At 40.5% G+C, this 12279-nt stretch overlaps 1 protein-coding gene across 1 annotated transcript in view; it reads right to left on the reverse strand.

The window, feature by feature from the left end:
• The window catches only part of LOC115218845 (ornithine aminotransferase, mitochondrial), a 41195-nt gene continuing 28916 nt past the window's right edge, over window positions 1-12279 (reverse strand). Inside the window, exons 4-8 of the mRNA XM_029788792.2 lie at window positions 10438-10661; window positions 8869-9041; window positions 6272-6350; window positions 4131-4383; window positions 1-542 (exon numbers count right to left, since the gene is read on the reverse strand). Of these exons, the coding sequence (XP_029644652.1) occupies window positions 373-542; window positions 4131-4383; window positions 6272-6350; window positions 8869-9041; window positions 10438-10661 (899 nt within the window). The 3' untranslated portion in view covers window positions 1-372. The remainder of the gene's footprint in view (window positions 543-4130; window positions 4384-6271; window positions 6351-8868; window positions 9042-10437; window positions 10662-12279) is intronic.

Here is a 12279-nt window from a genome sequence, read left to right on the forward strand (position 1 = left end):
AAGGGAAATATTTTGTTTATTCATTTAAAAAAACAAATCGTTTACAACAAATCTTTAACAGATAGAAAATTTATAACCATGATAGTAGAACCAAATTCTAACAAAAGTTAACTGTGTGGGTGTATAAAGAGAGAGAATTTGTATTTGGTGCTCTCTAGATTCCCAAAAGATACCCCCCTCCTCTTTTTATTTAATTAGAAAATAATATTTAAAATAGGGGCCTGCAAAAGTGAAGCCAGCAATTGTCAAAGAAAGAAAAAGGTTCTGGCTTGGAAGGTGGACAGAATTAAGAATCTAACAGAATTCAAGGTTACTAGGAATGGTTAAGACTTGTTGGTGTTGGTCAGTTCTGGCTGTACATTCCGGACTGTTCTAATGACCAACAATCTCATTGAGTGTGTGAGAGATAATATCTGTACACTTGAGTAGCTCGGATTCTGTGATCACCAACGGAGGGGAAAATCTGATGATATCACCATGAGTAGGTTTGGCAAGGAGGCCGTATTCTTTAAGCTTCAGACAGACGTCCCAGGCATCGTATTCTAGAAAAGAACAGAGTTGGAAATATGAAACATAATGGTGATGGTGGGGGACAGTGGTTTGAAGGATTGGGCTGACTGGCCATACCAGGCCAAAGTATACTATTTTATATTCAACCTGGTCAAATCTGACCTCTTGCACATACTCTGCAATGTCATTCTAAACAATCACATCAATGAAATCTCGAAGCTACAAGCTAATGCATAATTCAAAACAATGTGAATAAATAAGCATTACATTTGATAGAGTAACCTGAACACAAAAGGACTACGGGTACGTGGTCTAGAGAGGGTGGTGCACTCTGGCTACACTTGAGGGTGGAAGATCATACAACCATGCCTACACCTGTGTCATATTCTATATTGAACTGAGTTCATACGGTCAACCTTTAAACCAAGTGAGGAGAATCTTTTTTCGTACCAGGAATGGATTGTGTGTGAAGCATTTATACAGAGAAAAATAATGAATCTTAACGACATAACTTGCTTTTGTCATGTCAGTGGGTAGCATTGAATTAATTGTCCAATTTATGATGGAATAATAATAATTATGAACTTATTGTATACAGTGCACAGGTGCGCCACAACTTGTCAGAAAGTGCATATAAAGCATATGCAGTAATGTACAAATGTCTGGAAAGCGAACAGTGTATGAGTCAGATACATGCTTGCGTGTGTATGGAGGGGAGAAAATCAGGTGTAGTGTTGGCGAATCTCAGGAAACATGGAAGTTTTGAAGGATGCAGTGCTCCGACAACTAACAACTGATGCCGGCAGTTTGTTCCACGCTTCAGCAACTCTTAGCATGAAAAAATGTTTCCTAAAGTCATGGGAGCTGTGCTGTTTTCTGACTTTGTAAACATGTCCACGGGTGTTAGATGGGTGGAGTTTGAAAAGGTGCTCAGAGTTATTGTTTGTAAATAATTTTATGGGGGGGGGGGGGGTCTGCCAAGTCAGCTGCCAGACGTCGGAGTTTCAATGTATCCAATAATTTCCAAGTGGCCATCATCTCCCACTAACTTGATCCAAGTGGAGATAATCCACACCCAATTGCTGCAAAATATGTGGAGTTATGCTCCTGTTTAGCCTTCGGTAAAACATTGATCAAGCAGACCTCTGATCAAAAGTGTTCCAGCCTTAATAATCCTATCGGGGGGGGGGATATCATATATAGGAGTTCAATGTCCGAATCATTTATATTTTAAGTGGGATGTATTTTGAGGGAGATTTAGCTACTGTATCTAACATATCAAATGACCATGCATGCTACCTCAGTGTCACTGGTAGCAAGGGAAACATTTTACTGAATATTTTCTTTTAATGGTTTAATTAGAGGATCGGGGAGGAGTTATCTACCTTTAGGCAAAAAAAAAAAAGTGTTTGAGGAGAGGTGGGAGTGCGGGGGGAAAGGATGGGAGGAGGTAATGTCAGTGTGGGAATGGTGGGAGTATGTGATAGTGTTCGGAGGGGGGGGGGGGACAGTGAGAATAGGGGGAATGGTACGAGTGTCCAGCACGAAAGAGTTTTGTTGTTTAGATTCAGATTAATTCAACCAGCAATGGAAGATGCTCCAGACTAGCAATAGCTTGGGTCAAATCGAGGTCTCTTGATTGCAAAGCAAACTTATGAACCAATTTGGCCATGCTGTGTCCATTCCCTCTCCTGCCAACTCCCAGTGATACAACATAACATCTACTGAAGCACTACATACATACTGTAGAGATTTATATATGAGGTCTGAAGGCGGCAAGCTGGCAGAAACGTTAGCATGCCGGGCGAAATGCGTAGCCATATTTCGTCTGCCGTTACGTTCTGGGTTCAAATTCCACCGAGGTCGACTTTGCCTTTCATCCTTTCGGGGTCGATAAATTAAATACCAGTTACGCACTGGGATCGATGTTATCGACTTAATCTGTTTGTCCTTTCTGTGTTTAGCCCCTTGTGGGTAATAAAGAAATATATTTTGAGGGCAGCAAACTGGCAGAAACGTTAGCACGCCGGGCGAAATGCGCAGCCGTATTTCATCTGCAGTTACGTTCTGAGTTCAAATTCCACCGAGGTCAACTTTGCCTGTCATCCTTTCGGGGTAGATAAATTAAATACCAGTTACGCACTGGGGTTGACGTAATCGACTTAATTCGTTTGTTTGTCCCCTCTATGTTTAGCCCCTTGTGGGTAATAAAGGAACATATATATGAGGTCTGACCAAAAACTCTCAGGCCTGCTGCTATAGAAAGAAAACTACAACTCGTGTCGGTTCAGCATTTAATCTCCTTCAAAGCAATCCCCTTCGGAAGTCACTCACTTTATCCAGCATCGTTTTCATCGATGGAAGCATCCCTGGAACTCCTTTTTGGGGATAGCAAGCAGCTGCCTTGTCGTATTCTCGTGGATCTCCTCAATGTCATGAAATCTTATTTCTTTATTGCCCACAAGGGGCTAAACAAAGAGGGGACAAACAAGGACATACAAAGAGATTAAGTCGATTTCATCGACCCCAGTGCGTAACTGGTACTTAATTTATCGACCCCGAAAGGATGAAAGGCAAAGTCAACCTCGGCAGAATTTGAACTCAGAACATAATAGCAGATGAAATACCAATAAGCATTTCGCCTGGCGTGCTAACAATTCTGCCAGCTCGCCGCCTTTATGTCAAGAAATCTTGTTGGGGTCTCTCAGTGCAAAGACCGAGCTTTGGTTTCAGGATCGTAGCCATAGACCCACAATTCGTCACCTGTTATGACCGTTTGCAAACAGGTTTCCTCTTCCTCAACACAATCAAGAAGTTCATGGGCAGCTGAAACCTGATCCTCTTTTTGAGACAACCACACTCTACACACTTTACTTTCAAGCACTGCTACGAACAAAGAAAGAGAGCAAGAATGTTAGAGTTCAAGGCCCAGCTGTGCCAAGTGGCTTCTCTTTGTGTACTTTAGCTCCATTACTGTAGCAACAGTCCTGATATTTTTGATCAGACCTCGTATATACATATGTATATATAATACTTACAGTGTTTAATAAAATGAAGTAGCATGAAACAATCGTACTACTCTACCTTGGATATACTTGTTGCTTATTTTGATTTATAATCACCCCATTTAATTTATACTCTTTTACTTGTTTCAGTCATTTGACTGCGGCCATGCTGGAGCACCGCCTTTAGTCGAGCAAATAGACCCTGGGACTTATTCTTTGTAAGCCCAGTACTTATTCTATCTGTCTCTTTTGCCGAACCGCTAAGTGACGAGGACGTAAACACACCAGCATCGGTTGTCAAACAATGCTAGGGGGACAAACAAACACATACATATATATATATATACATACATATATACGACAGGCTTCTTTCAGTTTCCGTCTACCAAATCCACTCGCAAGGCATTGGTCGGCCCGGAGCTATAGTAGAAGACACTTGCCCAAGATGCCACGCAGTGGGACTGAACCCAGAACCATGTGGTTGGTTAGCAAGTTACTTACCACACAGCCACTCCTGCGCCTATATGGATAATACCAGACAAAATTTGACTTAAGTACCATATTCATCTGAATCTAAATTTTGCTGAACTTATGTCTATAGATATATATACTTACTAGCATCGATGACAATGGCATTGAGTAAACCTTTGCCTCGTACAGTCTTAACAATGGAGGACGGAAGTTTGGACAGTTCCGCACGTAAGATTTGTCCCATCTTCTCAGAGTTCTCTACCAACATTTCATCTTTGATCACATCCATTGCTGCTATGGCAACTTGGCATGCAAGAGGATTCCCACCAAACGTAGAGCCGTGTTCACCTGGCTGGATGGTCAACATCACCTCGTCATCAGCCAGAATAGCAGACACCTGTGAAATAGAAGAAAATAGGACAATAGTGTTAGCAGCATAAGAACACCGTTGCTGGGGGACAGCACTGGGAGAATGCAGCGAAAGAAGTGCACTTGTTGCAGAAAACATGGAAGATATTTCCTATTAGGAACTTTTCAGACAGAGAATCAACAGATTTGAAATACTAAAACAAGTAGAGACACTTAGAGAGGATACAGCTTGGATTTTAACCCTATCTACATAAAATCTTATATATAATAAGCTATAGAAACCTTGCCAAAGCAGGCAGGAGAGCATGATTTGGCCCTTAGACTCATTGGATGCTGCCAAGTTGTCGTCAACTCATGCCATTATGCAGCTTGGACAGTAAATGATGGTTATGATTACATCTACACATATAAATTTGATATGGTCGATTCTTTCTTGTCTTGGGATTCACGGTCAAACAGCTGGGTAGAAATGCACGAAAAATTACACAGATGTGTAGAATGATCCGATGGTGTTGCTGGGCTTTGTATTTTTTTCATAGCTCCCATGGTTATCAAAATAATCTACTATAATAATACTCGTGTTTATGAATGAGAAAGGAAGGGGTGATGTCATACTTCGTAGTTGGATGATGAATATTGTATGCTGGAAAAAATAAATCAGTGTTTCAACGTCCATTTTCCAGGAGGCTGCACCTAGCTCCAATCTGATCTGGCAAGGTTTCTACAGCTGGATGCCTTTCCTGACACCAACCACACTGAGAGCATAGTGAGTGCTTTTTACATGCCACTGGCATGGGGGCCAATCAGGCGGTACTGGCATCAGCCACAACAGTTTCACTTGACTGAACAGGTCTTCTCAAGCACAGCATGTATCCTGACCATTGAAAGGAACTCTTAAATGAGCCGATTATGTGACACTGGCATAGGCCACGACTACGATTTTCAAGCGGTGCTGGCATTGGCCACAACAATGATTTCATTTGACTCAACAGATCTTCTCCATACAGAATATTGCCCGATGATTGAACGGAACTCTTAAATGAGCCAGTTATGTGACACTGGTATAGGCCACAGCTACAATCTCACTTAGCTTGCCAGGTCTTCTCAAGCGCAGCATATCTCCAAAGGTCTGTCACTTGTCATTGCCTCTGTGATGGCCCAACGTTTCAAAGCTCGTGCTTTCATGTAAAACAACTATATTTTGTAGTCATTATCCATCATAAACTCCCAAAACACTTCAGTAGCCCTACTTTGCATTGCTTGCAAACTTATATGTTCTATGATGATTAAAGTGCAATGACCTCCACAATAACCAGTCTTCAATTTGGTTTTTTGTTCCGAGATTAATTGGAAACATAGATTGCTGTACTACTCATAAACCTTCTCAGTAGTTCAATTATTGGTGAAAAAAATGCCACTAAAGCATCTTAAACCGCCCAAAGGACAGATGCATTTGCTAATATATATATATATATATATATATATATATTATATATATATATATATATATATATATATATATATACAGTGAATTCTCAGGAAGTACTGATATTTTTGAAGCTGTAGAGACTATCAGATAGAATGGTACTGCTCAGGTGTCAAAACTATAATGATATCTGCTTGGGCAGCTGATGATGAGAGTGCACATGTGTTCTGCTCAGTTGTGAATTTCTTATATCTTAGTCTTGTTATTCTGGGTTGTTCTTTAAACTTGCAAAGTGGAAAATGTTTGTAGATTCATAATATAATTTGTGGAGAATTGCTTACTTTGACATTATTCTTCATAGGTAACCTAATTAGGCTTAGACAATGCTTAGATGCTGATGTGTACTTTTGGGAGGTTCTGTGGCATATAGATTCTCTGAGTGTGTTACACATATTTAGTATAAATGAATACATGAAGGATATCTACTTACCGGCAAAACCCCACCAGACAAAGCCTTGCCCAAGATGACAATGTCAGGTCGAACATTCTCGTGATCAACAGCCAACATCCTAAAATAATGACAATAAATATCATCAATAATATTAATACGACGCTAACTTTTGGTTTTTGTTTGTACCTGTTGTGTGCATCACGCTTACTTCAATGAAGTGACAAAGTGAGAGAGAAGAGGACAGAGAGGAAGAGAGAGAAAGTGAGTGGTGACAGCATTCGTTTTGTGTTTTTAAACATTTCAGAGAGGAAGTAAGAGAGAAAGAGAGTGGAAGAGACAGTGAGTGATGGTGGCATTCATTTTGTGATTTTAAATATTTATCACATCGCAAGAGAAGTAGATACATAGATACACATTGTTAAATCAAAAGCAGGAGAGAAGAGGAACACAAAGTGAAAGAGAAGGGAAGTGAGAGAGAGACAGTAGATACATAAATCCAAAGAAAACTTCATGCATAGATACATACACACAGCAAATATTGGATGTCAATTTCACTTTTCATTACCACACGAGAATAAAATTAACTCACAAATGGTTGAGTACTCCACGGACATGCATAACATTAACATAGTTCTCAGAGAGATTCAGCCTCACACAGAATATGACAAAGCTGGCCCCTTTGCATTACAACTACAACTCGAAACTATATATATATATATATATATATATATATGAATGTATGTATGTATAGTTTAGGTTAATTAAAACGTGTTTGCAATAATAAGTGTCGCGTGGTGGAAATAAACACAATTACCAAACTTTCATTCATAAATCCATTTATTATTTCATTCTTTTGTATTTCAATTTGTACATTAAGGTTCTTTGAATATGTACGATGTATTTCAAGGTTGAATAGTAATTCCATTTACGTTTGTGTAACTGAGATATTTTGGTTGGATTGTATAGTCATTGGTGTTACATTACTTTCTGTAACTGCCACAATATACTTTTCTAGGCCTGAATTTTTTGTGGGGAGGGGGCCAGTTGATAGATCGACCCCAGTACACAACTGATACTTAATTTATCAACGCTGAAAGGATGAAAGGCAAAGTCGATCTCGGCAGAATTCGAACTCAGAACGTAAAGACAGATGGTCATAATATACAAACATTTCTCAAGACACCATTACACTGTTTACAGTTGCTTACATTTTTTTATGTTTTCCGTGAATCTTTCATGTATCTAGCTAGTTATTATTATTATTATTATTATTAAGTAATGGAGTATCCCCTTCGCCCAAATTTCAGGCCTTGTGCCTATAGTAGAAAGAATTATTCTTGTCAAGGCAAAGTGCTGGCAGCATTGTGAGTTTAGCAGACAAGATGCTTGGTGGCTTTTGGTCAGTCTTTACATTCCAAATTCAAATATTGCCAAGGTGGACTTTGCTTTTCATCCTTTCAGGGTCGATAAAATAAGTAGCAGTCAAGCACTGGTGGGGGTGGCGATGTAATCAACTTCTCCCCTCTTTACTGAAGGACTAAGTCTATGGGGTAAAGAGTGGCCATAAGAGGAATCCAGGTGAGTAGATTTGGAGAGAATGATGCAAACAAACAAACAAAACCTTGAGCTAGATATACAAAATATCCATAAATATATACCTACGCATAAATGGAGAAGACAAAGACTGAAAAATATTCAGATGATGAATATTCATGTTCAAATATAAAGATCTCTATTAACAGAGCAAACAAAGAGAATACAAAGACACTGAAGACTGAGGGGTGAAGGTGTGGTGTTACAGATCCAACAGCTGTTTTGGGGGAGTGGGGCTCAGAATTAATTCATAATGTTGGCAGATGTTTATCATTATATCATTGTCGTTTAACGTCCGCTTTCCATGCTGGCATGGGTTGGACGGTTTGACTGAAGGCTGCACCAGGCTCCAGTCTGATCTGGCAAAGTTTCTACAGCTGGATGCCCATGTTGTTTGCAAAAAGTCAAGGCTATGCAACCAGTAGTGGAAGCATATAAACATTGGGTAGATCTGGCCTCCGTCTTCAGTGTGGAGACAGAGGCTGGATCTTGGTCATCAATTTATACATAATCATTCATCGCCTGATGTATATCTGTGCTGATCTCTAACTGTAGAGGGAACCTGTGGAAAGGACCGACCCAGAAAGATACGGGACAAGGTGGTAAAACATGATCTTCAAACATTGGGCCCCATGGAGGCAATGACAAATGACAGAGACCTTTGGTGATGTGCCATGCTTGAGGAGATCCATCAAGCCAAGTGAGACTGTGGTCGTGGCCAATACTGGTGTCACGTATCTGGTAACCATGTTGGTGGATGTAAAGAGCAACCATTACTCTCTTGGAGTGGTTAGCATTAGGAAGCGCATCCAGCCACAGAACCCATGCCAAATCAGGTTGGAACCTGGTGCAGCCCTCCAGCTTACCAGTTCCAATCACACCGTCCAACCCATGCCAGCATGGAAAAGGGGAGCTACATCATGATAATGATATGTATGTATATTTTGTATATCTAGCCCAAGCGGTTTTATTTGTTTAATTAAATCATTCTATACACATGTATGTATATATATGTGTGTGGTTTATTATACAAAGATACGTACTTTCCTGTTCTTGCTATTCCGGTCTGTACTTCATCGGCAATCCACAACACATTGTATTTATCACAGAGCTTTCGGACTCCCTGCAGGTAACCTTCATGGGGTACAACCACCCCAGCTTCACCTTGAATGGGTTCCATCATAAAGGCACAAGTATTTGGGTCTTTGATATGCTCCTAGAAATAATAACAGGAAAAAGGGGCCGAGATAAAGAGATGTTTCTATATAGAGCTGTTGTATAGTGTGGAGAATAGGGATCATGAGGAGGATAAATTAAGGATGTTGTAAGAGATTAAGGGAACTAGAAAAATAAGGGGTACTAATGAGTAATGAAATTAGTGATAGGTAAACAACTTAAGGGACATATCTATAAAATGAATTGGATTGATTAGAAAATAAACAGATTAAAGGGAAGAGCAAATAAAAAAAATTTAGGGGCTTGAACAAACAGATTAAAGGAATTAATAAGTAAACAAATTTGGGGGTTAGCAAGTAAACAGATTAAAAGGACCAGTGAAAAAACTAAGGGCTTGTGAGTAAATAGAGTAGTGAGGCTGACAAATGAATTAGGGGTTAGAGAGTAAACAGAGCAAGAAATAGAAACTACTGATTAAACCGATTAACAGGTGAATAAATTAAGGATTAGTTAGAGGAACTAGAAAGAAAATCTGTGGGACTAGTAAGAAAATTAAGGGTTTGTAAGTAAATAGACAAGGCAGATTGGCAAATAAGGGGGTCAGTGAGTAAATAGATCAGTGAACTATTGAGTAAATAGATTAGGGGACTAATTAGTAAATAGATTAAGTAGTGTGAGGAGAGATTAAGGGTTGTTGGGGAGGGGGAAGAATAGGTTGCAATAGAAAAGGAACATAAAAAGTACTAAGAAATTTGGGGTTGTTAGTAACAAATTAAGGGACACTAGTACAGAGATTAGGGGTTTGATTAAAGATTAGGCATTAAGAATTAGGCAATAATAATGGCTTCAAATTTTGCAACAAAGGCAGCAATTTTGGGGGAGAGAAAGATTTGATTACGTCGACCCCAGTGTTTTACTGGTACTTAATTTGTCGACCCCTGAAAGGATGAAAGGTAGAGTTGATCTCAGCAGAATTTGAACTCAAAACGTGGAGACAGGCAAAATACTGCTAAGCATTTTGTACAGCATGCTAACGATTCTGTCAGGTCACTGCCTGGGTAATAATTTCAAATTTTAGTACAAGACCAGCAAATTTGGGGATTGGGGCTAAATCAATTACATTGAACTCAGTGTTCAACAGATGAAAGGCAAACTTAGAACACAAAGATGGACAAAATACTGCTTAGCATTTGGCCAGGACTGCACAGACAGAGAAAGGGGTGGGGAGGAGAGGAGAGAGGGGGAGAGGGAGGAAAGAGAGAGAGAGAGAGAGGAAAGAGAGAGAGAGAGGATGATGTGGATGAAGGCAGTGATTACAGTATTATAAAGGTTCATTTGTAGAGAGTCTCAATGATGCAAAATATTAAATATTTAAGATGATAACAATGGAATAACAACAAAAATCACCAGTAAATAGGATTGGTGGCAAGTTTTACCTCGAGGGCAGCTAAATCATTATATGGGGCAATGGCGAGACCAGGCATGTATGGTCCAAACCCATCATAACTGCTGGGGTCAGTTGAAGAAGAGATAGCAGCAAGAGTTCGGCCCCAGAAGTTGCCTTCAGCAAACACAATTTTGGCCTTGTTTTCAGGGATCTTTTTCACTTTGTAGCCCCATTTCCGAGCCAACTTACAAGCAGTTTCACCACCTTCAACACCTGTAACGAACACGAAGTAAGAAAAATATATGAAGACAGGTGTTGTTTATTAATTTTCAAAGAAATCATCACAGGTAACTCAATCAAGTCCATCACAAACAGGTTCTCTTTTACTTGTTTCAGTCATTTGACTGCGGCCATGCTGGAGCACTGCCTTTAGTCGAGCAAATTGATCCCAGGACTTATTTTTTGTAAGCCTAGTACTCATTCTATCGGTCTCTTTTGCTGAACCGCTAAGTTACGGGGATGTAAACACACCAGCATCGGTTGTGAAGCGATGTTGGGGGAACAAACACAGATACACAAACATATACACACACACACACATACATATATATATATATATATATATATATACACACACACACACATATGACGGGCTTCTTTCAGTTTCCGTCTACCAAATCCACTCACAAGGCTTTGGTTGGCCTCTATAGTAGAAGACACTTGCCCAAGGTGCCATGCAGTGGGACTGAACCCGGAACCATGTGGTTGGTAAGCAAGCTACTTACCACACAGCCACTTGTTTACATTCTACTGTGAACAGGGTCCACAACAACCCTTAACATCATATTTTCCTGTCAATAAGATCCACAACATGGATGCAGTGCGTAAGGCTGAGCCAGACGTGGTAAGATGTTGAATTGAGTGATCCAGAGAGCAGAAATGGCAAGAGACCAAAGTTTGGTATCCAAGTCAGGAGATAGAGTGAAGATGTTACATGAATTAGTCAGGTAAACAGTGATTGGTGTGGCCAATGGTTGGACGTATTGAAACCCCCTTTGGTCATGGCTGACTGTGGGCTTGCACCTGGAAAGTTACCCTCCCAGGCACAAGTCTGGGCAAGGTTGTTTTATGGAAGACCAGCAGTCGCCCATTCATACCGGCCTCCCCTCTCCACGCCACCAGTGTTATCCAAGGGAAAGGCAAAGGCTGATATAGCTTGGCACCTGTGACATCGCAACTCATTTCTACAGCTGAGTGAACTGGAGCAACGTGAAATAAAGTGCTTTGCTCAAGAACACAACATGCAACCCGGTCCAGGATTCGAACTCACAACCTCACCATCGTAAGCTCGATGTTCTAACCACTGAGCACATGGTTTGATGTATATATACAAGGTAAGAGAAGATATGAGTGGAGATGCAGGTGAAAGGGTCAGAAATATAGAAGATGTGGTACTTGGGTCCTGTAACGGATGAGGTGTTGGTGAGGCATGGAAACATATTGTAAAGGAGCTGGGAACAAAGGGAGAATCCAGGAAAGGATTTATAGCCAGCAAGTCAGAAGGAATGTTATAACGGAAGTGTTAGGGCGAATGGAAAATGAGAAGGGGAAACAATTGGGTGTGAGATGGGTGTGGGGGAGAGGGCAGAAGTACAGTCAACATGGTGGACATGAATGAGGGTAGCATGGCCTAGGGTTGGGAGTTGGGTGGAGGATATCCATGTTGAATGAAAACGCAAATCATGCTTTGTGACTGTGTCTCATATCGTAATTGTGAGAGCCCAAATGGCAGAAATGGAGGAATTGAGATTATGGGATGGCATGGGACGTGTGGTTTGACATGAGGGCTACACTGAGCGCCAGTATCTGCTTTGGTATGGTTTTCTATAGC

Source organism: Octopus sinensis, linkage group LG14 (genome assembly GCF_006345805.1).
Source record: "Octopus sinensis linkage group LG14, ASM634580v1, whole genome shotgun sequence".
NCBI lineage: Eukaryota > Metazoa > Mollusca > Cephalopoda > Octopoda > Octopodidae > Octopus > Octopus sinensis.